We start from the raw sequence: 20,478 nt of genomic DNA, 5'->3' as shown, positions 1-20,478 counted from the left end.
GATAGTCGGACCATGGGGTCCGATGGGTCCGACCATCGGACCATTGTCTCTTTGTTTTCCTCAAACTGAAAAAAAAAATGCAATATCAGTGGAATTTGTTACAGCAAGATGCATATGAATTTCGATACATTATATACCAAACTAGTCAAAATCAAAATGCATCACTAGTAACTCAGTACAAACCCAGTAAAGAAAAGAAACAGTACTTCAAAAAATGAAAAGAATCGGTTGGTATTTATAAAAGACCGTTCACTACTATTCTATTACCATGGGTATTTCATAGTCAAAATTAATGACAGAAATAAATTTAGACCAAGTACACACACAAAATACTCAAAGTTAAATTGGGTGATCCAAGAGACCTGGTCAATGACAATCCAAGAAACCCAAGAAAAACTCAGAACATTGAGAAAGAAAGTAGAAACTCACGCCGAGTGGGGATCTTCTGTAAGCTGGAACTTGTTCACCACAGGAAGCGCTTCAGTTTGCATAGCTGTGAAATTAATCCCAAATCAATAACCACAAGTTCGGACCACAAAGAGACAATGGTCCGATGGTCGGACCACATGGTCCGATGGGGTCCGACCAAATCGGACCCCATCGGACCATGTGGTCTGACCATCGGACCTCTGGTTTTTTTTTTTTTCAGTTTGAGAGAGAGGGGCTGGGTCCGAGAGAAGGGGCTGGGTCGTGCGTGGTTCGGACGGTGGTCGTGCATAGTCGGGGTGGTGGGTAGTCGTCGGTGGCCAGGCGTGGTGGTCGGACGCTGAAGAGAGGTTCGGGATGAGGCAGCCATGGATGGATGATTTGAGTTTTTGATTTTTTTTCAAATGGGAGGGGTATTTGTGGGATATTAGGAATGTGGTCATATATGACCAATATTATTAAGTATGTATTTAGGAAAAAAAATTTAAGATTTTCTAAGTATAGAAAATCAAATTTCCCAAAGAGGTCATACGAAAGCCTAAGACAAGCAGACCAAAGGCATAGGAACGATACCATCGCCCGCCGGAAAAAACCTACACTCTGCCAGCCATTGAGGTTCTAAACGGTAATCATGATTTTTTTAACATTATAGATTCAAACTTTATGTTTATTACAACATTATCTTTTATTATTTGTTGGTTAGTAATGACATGTTAGAATTTTTTGAAACACATAGTAAACTGTATATTTGAACAGATATTGTAACTACAACTAAAAAGAGGTCATCCATAGAAGATAATTTGTTCATGTTAAATTAACATCCCACATATAATAAAAATAAATATATACTGTATCTAATAAGGTATTTGATCCCTTATAGATTCATTCACCATATATCCAGTTTTGCGTTTTAATGCATAACAACTTCACCATTATGCAAATATGTTTCAAAAAAAAAAGTCACTAACTTCTCTCCCACTTCTCCTTTTGTATTTGCTTTGATTCCACTAGCTGCACAGACATCAATTTATGTTAGTAACAAACCAAAAAACACTACATAACTTCATAATGTCAAAATCAAAATTGAATGTAATAAGTCAATAACCTTAGAGATTTTAGTCGGATGCATATTCTTCAGCACGGTGAATGGTAACTTTAAAAACATTAGCAGATCCCTTAAGAAACTCGAAAATGCAGACATCGTTAACTTGCAAATAATTGTCCTTGGTAAAGTCTTTCCAACCACCACTAAATACAGCTCTCATTTTGCTATTGTTTTTGTTCTTTAGTTCAAATTGAACAGAACAATATCTTCTGTCTGTCAAAAGAATGACAATTCCCTCATTTTTAAGGTAATCCTTCGCAAAGTACAGCGGTATAGTCTGAAAATGTACAAGAAAAATAGCGCTTACTTTACAATGGTCAAAACCCAAAGCAAAGAAAATGTGGCTGCAGTTAAGTAAGAAACAAACTTACCAAACTACGACCCGAACCAAGAAGTGATGGTTCTATAACAACCGAGAAGAAATGATTTTTCGATTTAAATAGAGCCCTTTCAATAAGCCTAGATTTTTCAATGAACACTTGCTGGTTCGGACATGAACTGTCCTCGCTGAATTCACCTCTGTTGCGAACCAAAAATGTTCTTCCACCCACCATGCAATATTCCTTGGGCTCTGACAAGATTTGCACCTAAGAAATGTTAAATGGGAAAAGCAAGAGTATGTAGTAAAGAACATACAATAACGCTTGTTTGTTTACCTAGAGACTTGAAGAAATTTGTACCAACTCGAAAAATTAAAACGTTAAATGCAATGTACATCTCCCTGAGCAGAACAAACACACAAACATCGCCTACTTTCAGATTATTGTCCTGAACAAATGCTGGCCAACCTGCCTGGAATGTGGGTGTTGGTACTCCATTATACACTTCAAACTTGTACTCCACATCCCAGGTCTTGTAGCCCGCATGCCAAGGACTACTATTCATTCCATCCCCATATGAGACTTGAAGGGGTATTGTATCATCACATGGCTGATAGTCATTACTCGTTGCGAACTCTACTGGCAAGTTCTACAGAAACATAAAGAAGAATTACCACAACATAAAATTATCAAAAGTGTAGAGAAATCTCTTAAGAGTAGAGAAAAGATTAAGGCAAACCAAGGAGAAATAACACCAGGATTTAACGAGTTCGAGCCATGTACAATGTCCTACATCTCGGCTGAACAACAGCCATCATTATCTTCATTAATTACCAACAGTTTACAGAGAGTTACAAGTAGTTCTAACTCTAGAACAGTAAAGAGTTTCAAGACTAAACAGAGGAGAACTCTCTCTCTCTCTCTCTCTCTCACACACACACACACACACTCTGCTTTACAAAGTAGATTAGACCTAACGAACAAAGGACTATAAAAGCTATTTATAGGTTACTATGAGTATCTAATCCTAACTGGAAAAACTAACCCAATCCCGAGCCAATCATTTTAGAAGTTCAGCTGGCAATTAACTAAGCATAGTATATAGTAACTTGTAACCAATGACCACAGCATACAATTATCCAAACAGTTTAGACTGTAAGTATAAATAGTATGAACAAAAAATAAAAGGAAGTTAGCATGACCTGTGGGAAACCATCCGAAAATTAAAAAGAGTAACACGTGTTAAGCATAGTTTTATAGCTCTATCATTTGATAAACATTCCAAAAGTAGTATTGGTATAGGAAGTGTTAAAACAGACTGAAGCTTACCAGTTGCTGACCATAGTATTCTTGCATTATAACCTTGAAAAATGGACGTGTCGTTTTGAAATCGCTAATCAGCTTAAGAGCCTTAGCTTCTTCATATTCGCTCATTATTTTCATTCTTTTAAAAATCTCATATCTCTCCTTTCTTGTTGTAGCAGGCAACTTTTGGAATCTAGAATTGTTTTCTCCTGAAACAAACACATTATAGAAAGATCATCCGAAAATGTGAAATACATAACATTATAAGAATCTTGTTGTTTATTTCAGTCCTGAATAAAACCAATTAAGTAAAAGGAATGATGACATGGCAAGTGAGGACTTGACACATCAGCATGTGTTAGTTTAGTTAGGTTTTTTCAGTTATTCTTGTAATGGCAAAACCTGATGTGGTGCTGCCTATATATAGTTCTATTCTTTTCTGTTTTAAAAGAGGTAGCAGATAAGATAGAGAGATAGAGAGAGAATGATGTATGGTGAGGAAGATTACTTGTTTTAGAGAGGGAAACTTATGAAGCATTGAAGAACAGAAGGGTTAGAGACCAAGGGAAGCAAGTTCAAGCTTCAGGTGGTTTCAAGGTGTTCAAGCTTCAGGATTAAAGCTAAACAAGGGGAATAACTCATCATCTCTATGTTCTGTAATTTGTACAACTAAACATAGTGTAATCTTGCCATTTGATTCATAATAAAGACTAATCCTAAGGGAGTTCAAAGAGGACTAGGCTCTTCACTTTGTGAAGGAAGTTCGAACCTCTATAATCTTGATTGTGTTCTTTAAATTCTGTTATTATACTTTCTGCAATTCATTAATTCATTTCTGGTGTGTTGATTATTGTTTGTTTGCTGGCTGAGGTTGTTGTCTAACACAACAAATGGTATCAGAGCTAGGATTCAAGAGAAGGATCGGCTAAGCAACAATCAAGAAACCTGCAGAATTTGACAGAGAAGAAAAAGTGTTTTGATTACTGTTTTGAATTACAGCAGCAAGAACCTCAAGATTCAGATTGAAAGTGACCAAGAAAGATGTCTACAACAAAGATAGACATTGAGAAGTTCAATGGCAAGAATGACTTCTATTTGTGGAGAGAAAAGATGAAAGCTCATCTTGGAAACATGGGATTAGATGAAGCTCTCAAGGGAGAAGACAAAATGTCTGAAACATTGGAGAAATCCAAGAAGGAAGAGATCCTGAAAAAGGCAAGAAACACTATAGTGTTGAGCCTTGAAGATGAGATTTTGAGAAAAGTGGTTAGAGAGAAGACAGCTGCTGCAATGTGGGAAAAGCTTGAACAAACCTACATGACAAAAACTCTACCCAGCAGGGTTTATTTGAAACAAAAATTCTATGGTTTTAAAATGGATGAAGGTAAATCTATTGATGATAATCTTAATGAATTCACTAAACTTCTTTCTGATCTTTGCAGTTTAAATGTGGAAATTGAGGAGGAGGATCAAGCAATTTATCTTCTCAATTCACTACCTCAGCAATATGAACAATTCAGAGATACAATTTTATATGCAAAGGACACATTGGTGATGGATGAAATCGTTGGTGCCATATATTCAAAGGAACTATCTTTGAAGAACAATGGGAAACTATCAAGATTGAATGGTGAAGTGAATTTCACAAGAGGAAGACAACCACAAAGATCTTACAATCAGAATAAGAACAACAACCATTCAAGAAACCATGGAAGATCAAACTCAAGGGATTCTAGCAAAGACTCAAACAAGGATGTAAAGGGGTGCTATACATGTGGAAAGTTGGGACATTACAAAAGAGACTGTTACTTTAACAAGAACAGAAGTCAGAATCATAAGAACAAAAAGAACTATCATCATAGCTCCAACAGCAAATTTGAATCCCAAGATTCAGCAAACTATGGTGATGGATATGATTCTGGAGAAGTTTTGCTAGCTGCTTCTCACATCCAAAATGAAAATTGGATCTTAGATTCTGGATGCACATTCCACATGACATACAACAAGCAACTACTTAGAAATTTCAAGAAAACAAGTGGTGGAAAAGTAGTTCTTGGAGACAGCAATACATGTAGTGTAGAAGGCATAGGAAATGCTCATTTCAAGATGTTTGATGGAGCAATTCGAATTCTCAAAGATGTGAGGTATGTGCCTAATCTAACTAAAAATCTAATCTCTGTTGGAACCCTTGATGATGCAGGTTATACAAACAAGATTGAATCTGGCATAATGAAGATAAGCAAAGGTTCAATGGTGGTTATAAAAGGAGAAAAGAGACATGGACTCTACTACCTAATTGGTAATACAGTGACTGGAGATGCATCTGTAGCTACAAGTGATGAAGATTCTAATGCCATATTATGGCATAGAAGGCTTGGGCATATTAGTGAGAAGGGACTCAAAGTAATCCATGATCAAGGCCTGCTTGGGAAGGACAAAATCAGCAAGGTTGATTTCTGTGAAAGCTGCATTTTGGGAAAACAACACAGGTTGAGTTTTAGTGTTGGCAAGCATTGTTCCAAAGGAATTTTGGATTACATCCATGCAGATTTGTGGGGGCCAGAAAAAGTGTCTACACATGGGGGTAACTCTTACTTTCTCTCTATTGTTGATGATTTCTCTAGAAAAGTTTGGGTGTTTTTATTGAAAACCAAAAATCAAGCTTTAGAAAAGTTTAAACAATGGAAACTGTTAATTGAAAACCTAACAGAAAGAAAAATTAAGACCTTAAGAACTGACAATGGTCTTGAGTTTTGTAGTGGAGAGTTTGATGATTTTTGTAGGAACCATGGTATACAAAGACACAGAACTGTAAGGATCACTCCTCAACAAAATGGGGTAGCTGAGAGAATGAATAGAACATTGCTGAACAAGGTGAGATGCATGATGTTCAGCTCAGGTCTTCCAAAAACATTTTGGGGAGAAGCCTTGATGACAGCAGCCTATTTGATCAATAGAAGTCCTTCAACAGCTATCAACCTCATGACACCTGAGCATAAATGGACAGGTAAACCTCCTGATTTATCTAATTTGAGAGTATTTTGGATGCATGGCTTATGTGCACCAAAGTGAGGGTAAGTTAGAACCTAGATCAATAAAAACTGTATTTCTAGGTTATCCTCAAGGTGTTAAAGGTTATAGAGTTTGGCTCAACAATGAAAGAGGTTTCAAAACAATAAATAGTAGGGATGTTATATTTAAAGAAGATGTATTTCCTTGCTTGAAAACTACTAACCATGACAATGCAGGAAATAAGACTAACCCTGCAGGTAGCATTGAAAATCAGATACAAATCAATGAAGAAGAAATGAGAGAAACTGGAAATGATCAAGGCACTGATCAGGTGGAAGTTACAAATACTGAGGGACAAATTGGAAATATAGATCAGGTGGAACCTGATCAGGAAGATGTAACAGATCCTCAAGACTACCAATTGGTTAGAGATAGAGATAGGAGGGTTTCAAAACCTACTCAAAGATATGGATTTTCTGCTTTCACAGATATGCTGGCATATGCTTTTGTCACAGCTACAGAACTTGTAAAAACTGAGCCAAAGACCTATTTAGAAGCTATTTCAAGTAAAGAAGCAAAGCATTGGAACAAGGCTATGGATAATGAGATGGGGTCATTGAAAAAGAACAAGACTTGGATAGTGGTTCCAAGACCAAAAGGAAAAAGGGTGATCAGTTGCAAGTGGATTTTCAAGCACAAACCAGGTTTTAGAGATGATGAAATGCCAAGGTTTAAGGCTAGACTCATGGCAAAAGGTTTTAGTCAAAAAGAAGGAATTGATTTTAATGAAATCTTTGCACCAGTTGTGAAATACAAGACAATAAGGATAATGTTGGCCTTGGTTACTCAGTTTGATTTAGAATTGGAGCAAATGGATGTAACCACTGCATTCTTGCATGGAGACTTAGAAGAGACTATCTACATGGAACAACCCGAAGGTTACAAAGAAAAAGGCAAAAATGATCATGTGTGTCTCTTGAAGAAATCCTTGTATGGGTTAAAACAAGCTCCAAGACAATGGAATAAAAGATTCAATAGCTTCATTACACAACATGGATTCACAAGGAGCATGCATGATACATGCTTGTACTACAAAGGCACTGAAATATTACAAGCTGAATACCTTCTACTCTATGTAGATGATATGCTACTGATTAGCAAAGAAAAGAAAAAGGTTGAAGGAATGAAGGAAATTCTGAAATCTGAGTTTGACAAAGATTTAGGGACTGCAAGTAAAATTCTGGGAATTAACATCAAGAGAGATAGGAGCAAAAATCTGTTATTTCTCAGTCAAAAGGATTATTTGGAAAAGGTAATTGAAAAATTCCAAATGAATGGTTCTAAGAAGGCAACAATGTCACTGTCAAGTCAGTTTCAACTATCTAATAAACAGTCTCCTAATACTGATAAAGAAAGGCAAGAGATGGAAGAAATACCATACTCAAATGCTATGGGATCTGTGATGTATGCTATGGTCTGTACAAGACCAGACCTAGCATATGCAGCAAGTGTGCTGAGCAAATACATGGGAAATCCTGGGAAACTCCATTGGGCTGCAATGAAATGGATGCTCAGGTACATCAACATCACTACCAAGGTTGGTTTATGCTTCAAGAAAAACCAAGACAAAATTCAGGTGGAAGGCTTTGTGGATGCAGATTTTGCAGGGGATAAAGACTCAAGGAAGTCTACTACAGCTTACACATTTCTCATTTCAGGCAATTGTGTAAGTTGGAAATCTCAGATTCAACCTGTGGTAGCCTTATCTTCCACTGAATCTGAGTATATAGCTGCAACAGAGGCAATTAAGGAAGGGTTATGGATACAAGGTTTGCTAGAAGAGATGAATCTGTTCAAAGGAAAAGCTACTGTCTATACAGATAGCCAAAGTGCATTATACTTGTGTAAGAACCCAGTATTTCATGATAGAACAAAACATATTGAAGTAAGGTACCATTTCATAAGGGAGAAAGTTACTTAAGAACAAATCAACATTGATAAGGTACCAAGTGAAGAAAATCCTGCTGACATGGGTACTAAACCAGTTACACTTAGCAAATTCCAACATTGTTTGGAATTGCTAGGCATAGAAGAGGGTTAAGTCAGTAGGTGGACTGAACAATGATCTTAGGAGAAGTTTTTCTTTAGATTGGTTTTATTAAGTACTGAGGTGGAATTTGTTGTTTATTTCAGTCCTGAATAAAACCAATTAAGTAAAAGGAATGACGACATGGCAAGTGAGGACTTGACACATCAGCATGTGTTAGTTTAGTTAGGTTTTTTCAGTTATTCTTGTAATGGCAAAACCTGATGTGGTGCTGCCTATATATAGTTCTATTCTTTTCTGTTTTAAAAGAGGTAGCAGATAAGATAGAGAGATAGAGAGAGAATGATGTATGGTGAGGAGGATTACTTGTTTTAGAGAGGGAAACTTATGAAGCATTGAAGAACAGAAGGGTTAGAGACCAAGGGAAGCAAGTTCAAGCTTCAGGTGGTTTCAAGGTGTTCAAGCTTCAGGATTAAAGCTAAACAAGGGGAATAACTCATCATCTCTATGTTCTGTAATTTGTACAACTAAACATAGTGTAATCTTGCCATTTGATTCATAATAAAGACTAATTCTAAGGGAGTTCAAAGAGGACTAGGCTCTTCACTTTGTGAAGGAAGTTCGAACCTCTATAATCTTGATTGTGTTCTTTAAATTCTGTTATTATATTTTCTGCAACTCATTAATTCATTTCTGGTGTGTTGATTATTGTTTGTTTGCTGGCTGAGGTTGTTGTCTATCACAACAAATCTTGTTAAAGCTATATATTAAAGAAAAAGAATATCAAGTTCCAAAGTAAAATCACTTCATGCCTTCTGTTTTGGACTCGAGATTTTGCCCAGGTGGATTGCTTTGAAAGTTAGCTGTTGGCATAGTTCTCATTTTCTTTTGAGGCCTAGAACTTGGCATTGAAGATTTTTCAACTGAATCATCACCAATATTAGACCCAACCAAACTGATAGGAACAGAGGGATAGTCTATCTCAAATAAACTTAAATCATATATGGCAACATTAAATTCAGAATTCCCTTCATATTTAAAGTTTATAACAAAGCCACTCTTTATGGCATAATGCTTTGCAAAATTTGACCAACCCTTCTCTAACCAAATATAGTTGTCTTCTTTTGCCAACTCCATTTTCCATTTCGAACCACATGGAGGCTTAACCAACACCCAATCAAATAGGGCTTCACCATGTTTCCTTGTAAATATGTCAGGAATGAGCTGCAAAATAAAAAGAATATGCCTCAGAGGCTCAGACTAAGTATGTAAATAAATCTATGATTTTCCAAATTCAACTTAGTTTATAATAAGGGATACCCACACATGAGCATGGGGTGTTAAGCAATATCACAAACAAACAAGTACGTTCTTAGGTAGCAAGCAACCCTTTTTCTTTTTCTTTTTTTTGAAAGGGGAAGTAACCATTTTTTCTAAAAAGAATAAAAGGCATGAGAAAGAACGGGTCCAGATACTAAAACCCTTTTGACCAATAACACAAACAAGATACGTTCTTAGGTAACAAGTAACCCTTTTCCCAAAAAAGAACAAAAGGCATGAAATGATGAGACCATCTGTACATAAAAAAGATATACATTTAACATGTGGTTACTTGGGGTCTGATCATTAGAGGCTAAAATGTGAGAATCCCAAACAGAAAAATTAAATCTTTAGTGGGAAAAAACACAAAAATATAGTTATAGTTATAGATGATCCTTACAAGCTTGCTGTTTTGAAGAGTCTCTTCATCGACTATCTTGAGAAAATGACCGGCACCAAGGGTTCCACGAAACATGTTACAGCCTACAATGCTATTTGGTTAAAGGTTAGATATATTAATATATTTATGTACTTTAGAATTTAGATCATGAACCAGAGACAAATGCACAGCGAAAAACCCAAGAGAGAGAAAGAGTAAATCCCAAAGTTTCTTTTCTTTTTTAGAGAGCTTAAAGCTTTTATAGAAGATAATAATAATAATAATAATAATAATAATAATAATAATGGTTGGAGAAATGCTAGAAGCGACCAGTGGTGACAAACAAGCACTTTCTTACATCTCAATATCGCTACTGGTCTAATTAAGTATCGGGTCCCACATTTAAAAAAAAAAAAAAATATCGGGTCTCATATAGTTTAATATAATAGCTTTTAAGGAGTATCGCTAGCAAATCCCAAGACGACACATTTTAAGAACGCTAAGCACCACTGATGCCCAATAACAATGTTCTAATGGTTGAGTTGAATCACATTGTTCGATGAAGTGATCTTAAGTTTTTTTTTCTTTTCTTCGAGTCTTTAGATTAAAAAATAAAACAAGAAGTAAATATTTTGGTATTGGTATTCGCCGTGCAAGCAGTGAACTAAATTTTATGTCTAGTGCAGTGTTAAATTTAAAGTTTATAATAAAGTTTGTTCATTTTTTTTTGCCAAATTTAACCTAATATTTACATCTTGTATTAGAGATGGTCTAATAGTTTAGGATTCTAGGTTTAAGTGATAAATTGCTTTTAAGAGTATTGTGATGGGTATCATTAATTGTAGGGGTGTCCATAAATCGATCCAATCTAATAACAACCGACCGCCAAATATTAGATATTTAATTGTGATCGGATCAGATCGGATGTTATTTTTAAATATCCAACATGGATCGGATCGGATGTTGGATGAGGTATCCAAAAATCGAATACATCCAACATCCAATCGAACTAATTAGTATTTTTATTTAATTTTGATGAGTAATTAAATTTTATATTATTATAAGTAAAATATATATATAAAAAAATAAACATTAAAATTTTACTCTTTTTTTTAGATTGGATGGTTCCAATCCAATACAAACTGGACCTAACATGTTGAATGGATCCGATCTGATCCAAAAAATATTAAGTCTAAAATATTAGATAGACCCAAATTAAACTAATAGATATATACATAATACAGATAAAACCAATCCAATCCGACATCTAATGGATGTTAGATCGATAGGATGACTGAAATTAATTGGATCGGCTTGGATAGTAAACTATAACATCCAATATATAATTGGATCAGACTTGGGTAGGCCTAAAAATATTAGATGTGGTCCAATGAACACCCTTAGTTAATTGTTAAGAAGAATGTTATGCCTATATTCCAATCAGCAATTAAAAGTTGACACGTTTATCACAACTGGAATATGAACCAGCTCAAGTTACATATTATTAAATACACTTAATTGACTCGCCTCGGGGAGTATAGTTAATAGAAATACTCAAACTCGCAGCTATATAGACAATAGCAAAACGTGAGTAATAACTATTGACTGATGAGATCAGCGAGATAAATAGGTCTATCTTGGGATAAACATAATATACAATAAGATTGTTTAGAACAGGTAAGTATGTGTTTGCAGCTCATTAACCCCCATACTTATGAGTATGTGTTTGCAGTTCATTGATCCACATACTCGTGAGCATGTTTAAGGAATAAAAATAACTTCAACATTTACTCACCTTACTCTTAACGCGTTGAAGTGATCATCTCGCTTATACCTCAGTCAAACAGTTAAGGAAGGCTACGATATGCATCATAACTCAACACTTAGTATTTTACCCCAAAGATGTTTAAGAAAGATATCACTCAAATGGCGATAACAATTGAGCATAGTTAGCATAACCGTCTATATATAAAGACAAATAGCAGTTAAATAGTTATTTATAATTATTCTATGAGCATGAAAATGAAACGTGGGAAACATCCACGTTTTATAAGCAGCTACGAATGATTATATCCCAAAAGAATAATTGTCATCTTAGACTCCTATAAATAGAGACAGAGCCCAAGGAACGAAAGACGACCAATCTTGAGAAAAATAAATAATATTATTATTGTTTATTCATGAAAACAGTATCATTGTATACCGTATACAAATTTATAAATTCTGAATAAGATTGACTCGTAGACTTTGAAGATTTAACTTCAAAATCACATAAAAGCCCTTGTTATTTATTGCTATCCCTATTATTTTAATTCTGCGTTAATTTATTACACAAAAAGCTAATTATTTAGGTGCCGTTTGGTAACACTTTTGTTTTCTAATTTTTAATCACAAAATGAAAGTAAATTTTTGTTTTTAAAAAACAAAAATACGTTCTGTAACTACTTTTGTTGTTTAATTTTAAAAACAGAAAACAAAAATATCAACTGTAAAGTTCATTTTTATGTTCATTTTTTGATTTTATTTACGTCGGGTCTAGGTCCGAGGTCGGATTCGGGTTCAGGTCAGAGGCTGGGTTTAGTGCCAGGGCCGTGGGGAGATTTGGGTCCGGGTCTGATCAAAGTCTAAAATATTGATTAAGAAAAAAAAAACTGTTTAAAAAAACATTGAAAGTGATTTTTTTTTTTTCTGTTTTTAAAATTTTGATTCTCAATTAAAAAATTAAAAAGTAAAAACAGTTTTATAGAACATGTTTTTGGAAATATTTTCACTTTTTCACTTTTAAAAACAGAAAACTGATTAAAAAAGTGTTACGAAAGCCACCTTAGTTAACCAAAATTTACATTAACAAAAATTAAGTAACCGATAGCCGGCAGTTATTTACAACATTATTATAGTTATCAAATGGTTGTATAGGAAAACGTACGTGACAGTTAAAAACTCGATATGTTTAGTATGGGGGTTATACACTTGGTGGGAATGAGAATGTGAACTCAACTAATATTTGATCAACTAAATTTTAAGAGTAATTTGCGGCAAAACCCCCTCAACTATCAATTTACTTGCAAAAAACCATCCAACCTCATATTTTGGTGGGCAAACCTTCTAAAGTACTGTTCCATTTACATTTTTAAGGTGTCGTCTTTCCAGCCCGTTAAGTCCTAATTTTGCCCACGTGGCAATGACAGGTCACTAAAAAATTATCCTAACGTGGCCATATTTTATAAAATAAAAATTAAAATAAAAAAAAAATTTAAGAGTAATTTGCGGCAAAACTCCCTCAACTATCAATTTACTTGCAAAAACCATCCAACCTTAAAGTTTTTTGGATGGTTTTTTGCAAGTAAATTGATAGTTGGGGGGTTTTGCCGCAAATTACTCTTAAGGTTTTTATTTTTATTTTGTAAAATATGGCCACATAGGATAATTTTTAAGTGACCTGTTATTGCCACGTGAGCAAAATTAGGACTTAACAAGGCTGGACAGACGACACCTTAAAAATGTAAACGGAATAGTACTTTGGAGGGTTTTCCCACCAAAATATGAGGTTGGATGATTTTTTACAAGTAAATTGATAATTGTGAGGGTTTTGCCGCAAATTACTCAAATTTTAATGACCAAAGACTTTATGTTTGTAAGTGGGTTCCATGTTTTAAGTTTATAATGTTAACTCTTTTAATACTTAAGTTTCATAACCCATTTAACTTTGGTTAAAGGCCTCCTCCGAGTGTTTTTCAAACTTTGGTCCCTTCCCATATTTCCTCCTTTATTCAGACCCAAACCAAAAGAGATATACTTTTAATCTATTTAGAAACGACAACAACAACTACACTACAAAACCACAAACATTTACTTAATAAATAATAGATCATAGATGGTTCCTTACAAGTGGAAACAAGAGAATCCAATCTAAACACTAGAAGAACTTGTTCATACCAACGCAAGAGAGGTTCACTTAACATACAAGTATTTGCTCTTATGGCATTTGATTTTTAAATCATAGCAAGCTCTTCTCCCACTTCAACTTTTGGCTTGCTTGCACCAACTGCACACATACAAACTACTTATGTTATAATAACACAAATAAATTTAGAAAAAATCTAAACAACTCTTTACACACCAAACTCAAAATTGATTCATTATAATAAGTAACCAAACCTTGACACTTTTTGTTGTTGTATGCATCATCATCATCATCATCAGAGAAAATGGAAACTCTAAACAAATTTTTAGATTTCTTAAGAAGCTCGAAAATGCAGACATCGCCAACTTTCAAATCATTTTCCTTTGCAAATTTATTCCAACCACATTTGAAATCAGCTCTAGTATTCACTTCCCTCGTTTTAATTTCAATAGGCCAATATCCACCTCCTTTCGAAACCGAAAGAATTGCATCACCCTCCTTATCAAGATGTCTCCTAACAAATTCAATTGGTATTCCCTAGCCCAAAAAAGAAAATATACAAGAAAACTAGCCCATCATCATCTTATAATGCTCAAAACTTTATATGACATGAAAATGTAGCTGAGAAGCTTACCAAAGAACTCCTTGAATTAAGTGATGATGGTTGTATAACAATCTTGAAAAAAGGATATTCGGATTTAAATTGAACCCTTTCAAGGATCTTAGCTCTTTCAATCACTGAAAAGTGTGGTTGTTGTTGCTTTTTTGGCTTAGGTGTGACAGTTTTTTCATCCATGGAATCTTTGTGCTCTGATAAAAATGGATGTAAAGTGAGACAGAGATTAATAAGAGAGGTGTTGTAGTAAAGGACATAAAATCTTTGTTCACCTGGGGACATTAAGTTGTTTGAGTTTGTAGTAGTGTTAACTCTGAAAATTACAACTTCAAATGTAAATTTCATCTCCTCAAGCATAAGAAATACACAAATGTCCCCTTCTTTCAGATTATTGTCCTTAGCAAATACTGGCCAACCTGCCTTGAATATGGATGATGGTACTTTATTGTACACTCCAAACTTATGTTCCACAAACCATGTCCTTCCATACCCATTTGACAGTTTAAGTACAGCATTGCTACATGTTTCTCCTAAATATTTCTTGGCAAAGTTGTATGGCAAATTCTACACACACAAAACAAAAGTATTATATACAGTTCTGCATAGTCAAATATATTAGAGTTTTCCATATCAAATATCAAATAAATGTAAGGATACAGTCTATATAATTAGGATTTTTACCTAAACATAAGTAAGAGGGAATTTTCAATGACATGAAAAGTTCGAAAACACTATTTGCTACATGTAAAGTTCGAGGGGGAAAATCATAATTAGCCTATTCTAGATAACTAAATGGTTTAGTGTTGAAGGGGAGATTACCATTTGGTGACCATGAACATAGTGTGGCTGCATAACCACCTTGAAAAATGGTAGTCTCGATTCGAAATCAATAGCCTGCTGAAGAGCTTCATCTCTTCCACTCAGAGACTTCATCGGTGTAATAATCTCACATCTCTGCGATTCGGTTGATAGATGCAAGTCTTTTTCCCCTGCAACAAATAGAACATATCATCCCAAATCTGCAAAATACATAACATAATAAATTCCAAAGTGAAATTTCTCTCCATGCCTTTTGTCTCTGACTCGAGTTTTCGACAAGAAGGATTGCTTTGAGTTCTCATTTTCTTGTGAGGCCGAGAACATGGTGAAGAATATTCATCCAAGACTTCAACAGAATCCTTCTCAACAACTTGGATTTTAAGCTCACTATCAATACTAGACACAACCAAATTGGTAGGTACAGAAGGATAATTTATCTCAACTGTACTTATATCAAATATAACAGCATAAAATTCAGAATTTCCCTCATATCTAAATGTTATCATACTCCCTCTTTTTAATCCATAATGCTTTGCAAAATCTAGCCAACCCTTTTCAAACCAAATATTCTCATCTTTCTTTGTTAATCCCATTTTCCATTTCGAACCACATGGAAGCTTAATCAATACCCAATTGGATAAAGTTTCACCATATTTAGCTGTAAATTTTTTGGGAATATGCTGCAAAATTAAATCAAATAAAAAAGTTAAAAAATTTCTCTAACAATAATATGTGAAAGCTGTGAAAAAAGGTACAAAAAACCATTTCAAAAAGTGCAAACTAAGACATTCTAAATTGGGATTATTAGCATTTGATATTTATTTGATAAGATCATATTATTAGCATCGTTGAAAACTCATGATTCAAGTACTTATAATTAAGTTGAAATAGTTTTTGGTTATATGCAGAGAATACTCATGTGGGTCAGTTCTTCCTAATTATGAATAAGAGCTAAAACAAACAAACAAAAACAGAGAAAGAGAAAGATGATCCTTACAAGCTTGTTTTCTCGAAGAGTCCCATGAAAAATTATCTTAAAAAAATGAGGAGTAGATGAAAACATGGTCTGCTTACTATCTCCACCAGACATATTTGAACCATACCACCATAATGTAATATAAATATATACATATAATGGAGAAACAAAGTGTAGAGTCAAAAATTCAAGAAAAGTGAATCCCGAAATTTTTCATACAAAAATTACAAAAATCTTAAGAAAATGTTCAGTTTTAACAAGGAGAAAATTATGTATAACAAGAGAAATCTTGTGCTTGAATTGTGTTTAAATTTTCTTGGAAAAATATCTCACTAAAATAATATATATCAAACGGTAACTATGGGAAATGATGAATCTTGAAAAATTAAAGCCCCTCTTCCTCATATATTTTTAATTTTTTTTTTTTTTTAAAAAAAAAGCTAAGCCGATCCCAATGAGAGATTGCATAGCACGAGTATTGTATTTTTATTGGTTAATTAGTATTTTTTTTCTTTAGTTTTAACATATATTAAATGATGTTCTCTAAATTATTCAAGTTGTTATAAATTTTTTTAAAGGGTTAGATATAAGAATTTTTGTCTAATTTTATTAATGAAAGTTCAGGGACAATAATTTAGTACATATCAAAGTTAGGGTGTTCATCCAATCCAATCCGTACTATTTTGCTCATAGTACATCTGATCCGCACTAAGTGCAGATTTCATTTTTTGGATCCAATCCAATCCGCACAATAGTTCAAATCCAATCCAATCCAATCCACAAAAGTGCGGATTGGATCGGTTACTTTTTAATATTAAATTATTTAATATTTATGAAAAAATACTTTTTTTTTCTTCACATAACTAGCAACAAAATAAAATAAATTATAGTCATTTTATGTCTCCAACAATACATTAAAATAAATAAAATAATAAATAACAAATTTAAAGGAAAAAAAAATATGTATAAAAAATATTTAATTTTAATTGAAATTGTATGTTAAAAAAAATATAAAAAATAGAATATACATTTGATCATTTAAGTTTTGCAATATAATGGTATTATATGTATTAGACTTTTAAATTACTATTTTCTTTACATTAAAATGTTATTTGTATATGTAATTTTTTTAATTTTTTTATAAATAAGTGTGGATTGGATTTGATCGGTTACTTTTACATGTCAATCAACATCCAATCCGCACAAGTGCGGATTTTGAATTTTCCAATCCAATCCAATCCGCAAAGTGCGGAGATTTTATGAACACCCCTAATCAAAGTTTAAGGGGTAGAATTTTGTATATGTTAAAATTTAGGAGACATGATTTGGTACATAGACAATTGTTGTGTTAATAAAATTGAACAGAATTGGACAAAATTCCTTAAATCTAACCATTTCAATAATTCGGAAAAAAATTCTAACGAGCTGAAAAAATTCAGGAATCCAAGTACTAGATAGTCATTTGTATTTTAATTAAGGGTGCGTTTGGATAACCACAATGTAATTGGATTTGTGTGTATTGGAGGTAATTACACAATTTGACATGTTTGTCTGACCATGTAATTACACTGTAACTGTGTAATTGGAAGTAATTGAGGGGTTCTAATTACACTCTCCAATTCTCATGGCCCCCCATGAGAATTGGATGTAATTACTCTATGTAACTACTAAAAACTTTCCATATTAAACATTAGATACTAAAAAATATTATTTTCTCATGTAATTACTAACTATTTTGCCAAACAAGATATTAGAAATTCATATGTAATTACCACCTCATATCCAAACACACCTTGCATTTTAAAATGTAGTGTAATTACTAAAGTCTGTAATTACCCTACCTAATAATTACACAGTTACTTCCAAACACACCCTAAGTGAATATGATTATGACATGATTTACTTATATTTTTTCAAAAAACAACCTTGTTTCCATATGTATTTTTGTAAACTTTTTAAGGAAATTATCTTATATACTATTTTTTTTTTAAATTTACGGTTTGGGTTTCTAAAGTGGTTGCAGCACTAGTTGCAGTAGGTGTTTCTATACGATTTTTTGTTGCAATTTAAGTTGCAGCGTTGATTGCAATATAGGTCTCTATGTAAAATTCCGTAAAAATGCAAAAAAAAACCTATTTTAAAGTGTAAAAATGAAAAAGGCTCAACTTTTTATTATTTTTAGATATTTACGAAAATATCCCTAAAAATGGTATAGGAGATCCAAAGTCGAAATATTCTAGTCCATTAGAAATGACTAAAGACTTATCTCGAGGGTCTCCATATGAGCTAGGAGCCAGGTGACTAGCGGAGCTGAACTTTGCTGATGTCATCAATGAACGAGAATAAACCTTACTGACATCATCAATTAGCACGATTATTTTTAAATGGATTAGAGCAGGAAATTTAATTTCGGGCACCTGGTAGAAACTTGGTAAGAACCAAATCAGTTAATTTAAAAAAAAAAAAAAAAACAAAATCTTAAAAAAAAAAACTAGCAATATGATATAGAGAAAATGAGAACAGTATCTAAAAATAATGATGTAAAATTCTAATTAGAATTGTATATCAATCGATTTAGTCATATTATAACATATTTTAACTAACTCTATATATATTGATTACAAAATATCTAATTATAAGGGTGGTGAGTGTTCACACGTCTCGGTTGGACTTCTCAAATGCTCTTTGTGGAGAAGCTGCGGCCTGCTGCTTGGCGATGTCCGTTGCGATGGAACTCCAGCTTAAGTATATTATCGTGGAGAGTGACTCGAGGCTAGTAATCGACGCCCTTAATGGGAAGTCATCCCATTGGGCTCTAGAGAACTATGCCTCATTTTGCACTAGGTCTTCTCCTTATTTCATATGTTGTAATTTCTCGAACATTAGTAGGTCTTGTAATTTTATGGCCCATAATGTCGCTTATTGGGCTTTTAACAACCAGATGTACGGATCCATTCCGATTGACTACTTACCGGAGAACATTTTGTGTAATGACCGAGAGGTCTAGTATCTTTTTTTCATTTATATATCTACGCTTATTTTCAAAAAAAAATTAATAAAAATAATATAAGTTAAAACTCACACATGATTTTGGCATCAGATAAACTTCTTAGACTAATTTTTTTTTTTTAGAAAATTAGATTCTATACCTTTTTTATATTGACTTCTTTTATTTTTACCTTTTTTTAAAGCCTATTATTTTTACTTTTTTTTTAAACACTTTACCAATTTTACCCTTGTCACCTCAAATCAATATACTGGGGAAATTTGATTTTTTATGCTTACATTTGTTTAAAAAAAATTTCTAAACAAATAATAACTAATATTTGTAGGATATGACAACTTTTATGATATCCCTAAAATACCCCATTTATATCACCCCATTTACACCATCGAACCACCCATCGGGCTACCCATCGGACCACCCATCGGACCACCTATCGGACTACCATCGGACTAGATTTGCTACTAATTTTTTTTTATGTTTTTGTACATACAAAAGTAGCATCAGGTGACCATCGGACCCCATTGGACTACCATTTTTTTTTTAATGTTTTTACATTAAAAAAAGTATGGAAAATTTGAGAGGGGTATTTTTGGGTTTTAGATAAAGTGGTCATATATTTTCAATGGTGATATGTATTAGTTTAGAAATAAAATATTAGGTATATGTAAGTATAGAAAATCAAATTTCCCATATACTATTCATGTGACTCTTTTATGTCAGGGTATTTTGAGTACAATACATATAAAAAGAGGTATGTTTTAATTAATTATAAAATTAGAGATAGATTTAGTTAATTGATAAATAAAAGAGGTATTTTTCAATATACCCTTTTTTTTATATTATTTGTTAGTATTTAAATAATTAGAATTAAAAAATTAAATATTAAATATTTATATATTAAACTTATAAAATATTATATTCTAACTTAGTATTTAAAATTTTAAAATAAGGAAAACATTAAATTAAATAGATCAACATTAAAATATTAAACTAATATTTATTCTGAATATAGAAAGAAAATATTTTTATAATCTAAATTCTAAAGTTGAAAATATCCAACTACAAACAAAATCAACAACTAAATGTTTATATTTGTCACCATAATGTCCAAATTTTTAAATTAAAATAAAAAATAGTTTAGCTATGTCCAAAGCAAATACAATCAAAATCAACAATTACAAAATCAAAATTCAAATTTATCACCCTAAAATTGAAAGTTTAAATAAAAAAAAAATAATTTAA

General features: G+C 33.0%; 3 protein-coding genes across 3 annotated transcripts; all 3 read right to left on the bottom strand.

The window, feature by feature from the left end:
• Window positions 1-1,211: 1,211 nt before the first annotated feature.
• Window positions 1,212-3,450, bottom strand: LOC115712538 (B3 domain-containing transcription factor VRN1). The gene is made up of 5 exons (XM_030640830.2): window positions 3,181-3,450; window positions 2,188-2,500; window positions 1,903-2,102; window positions 1,532-1,808; window positions 1,212-1,437 (listed from the first exon to the last, which is right to left on the bottom strand). Exons 1-4 carry the CDS (start codon window positions 3,292-3,294, stop codon window positions 1,542-1,544), a joined length of 894 nt encoding a protein of 297 aa, XP_030496690.2. The 5' UTR covers window positions 3,295-3,450; the 3' UTR covers window positions 1,212-1,437; window positions 1,532-1,541.
• A 5,092-nt stretch (window positions 3,451-8,542) lies between these two features.
• LOC133037381 (B3 domain-containing transcription factor VRN1-like) lies at window positions 8,543-11,774 on the bottom strand. Its single transcript, XM_061114515.1, has 2 exons — window positions 9,936-11,774; window positions 8,543-9,439 (listed from the first exon to the last, which is right to left on the bottom strand). The coding sequence occupies exons 1-2, from the start codon at window positions 10,008-10,010 to the stop codon at window positions 9,017-9,019; spliced, it is 498 nt and encodes a 165-aa protein (XP_060970498.1). The 5' UTR covers window positions 10,011-11,774; the 3' UTR covers window positions 8,543-9,016.
• A 1,967-nt stretch (window positions 11,775-13,741) lies between these two features.
• Window positions 13,742-16,635, bottom strand: LOC115712442 (B3 domain-containing transcription factor VRN1). The gene is made up of 7 exons (XM_030640715.2): window positions 16,251-16,635; window positions 15,504-15,933; window positions 15,254-15,423; window positions 14,707-14,998; window positions 14,453-14,628; window positions 14,073-14,355; window positions 13,742-13,959 (listed from the first exon to the last, which is right to left on the bottom strand). The coding sequence occupies exons 1-7, from the start codon at window positions 16,341-16,343 to the stop codon at window positions 13,907-13,909; spliced, it is 1,497 nt and encodes a 498-aa protein (XP_030496575.2). The 5' UTR covers window positions 16,344-16,635; the 3' UTR covers window positions 13,742-13,906.
• Window positions 16,636-20,478: the final 3,843 nt, after the last annotated feature.

This window comes from Cannabis sativa, chromosome 4 (assembly GCF_029168945.1).
Source record: "Cannabis sativa cultivar Pink pepper isolate KNU-18-1 chromosome 4, ASM2916894v1, whole genome shotgun sequence".
In the NCBI taxonomy this organism is placed as follows: domain Eukaryota; kingdom Viridiplantae; phylum Streptophyta; class Magnoliopsida; order Rosales; family Cannabaceae; genus Cannabis; species Cannabis sativa.
This window is presented reverse-complemented; position numbering and strand designations above follow the sequence as displayed.

Bases quoted from the DNA above. Each gene is read 5' to 3' on its own strand.
- LOC133037381 (XM_061114515.1), bottom strand. From the start codon at position 10,010: ATGTTTCGTGGAACCCTTGGTGCCGGTCATTTTCTCAAGATAGTCGAT. The intron at 9,440-9,935 runs GTAAGGATCATC...TTTATTTTGCAG, and splicing joins CTCTTCAAAACAGCAAGCTT to CTCATTCCTGACATATTTAC.
- LOC115712442 (XM_030640715.2), bottom strand. From the start codon at position 16,343: ATGTCTGGTGGAGATAGTAAGCAGACCATGTTTTCATCTACTCCTCAT. The intron at 15,424-15,503 runs GCATGGAGAGAA...TATTTGTTGCAG, and splicing joins ACTCGAGTCAGAGACAAAAG to GGGAAAAAGACTTGCATCTA. The intron at 14,356-14,452 runs GTAAGCTTCTCA...TTTTTGGGCTAG, and splicing joins TTAATTCAAGGAGTTCTTTG to GGAATACCAATTGAATTTGT.
- LOC115712538 (XM_030640830.2), bottom strand. From the start codon at position 3,294: ATGAAAATAATGAGCGAATATGAAGAAGCTAAGGCTCTTAAGCTGATT. The intron at 2,103-2,187 runs GTAAACAAACAA...AAATCTTGTCAG, and splicing joins AAATTTCTTCAAGTCTCTAG to AGCCCAAGGAATATTGCATG. The intron at 1,809-1,902 runs GTAAGTTTGTTT...GTACATTTTCAG, and splicing joins TTGGTTCGGGTCGTAGTTTG to ACTATACCGCTGTACTTTGC.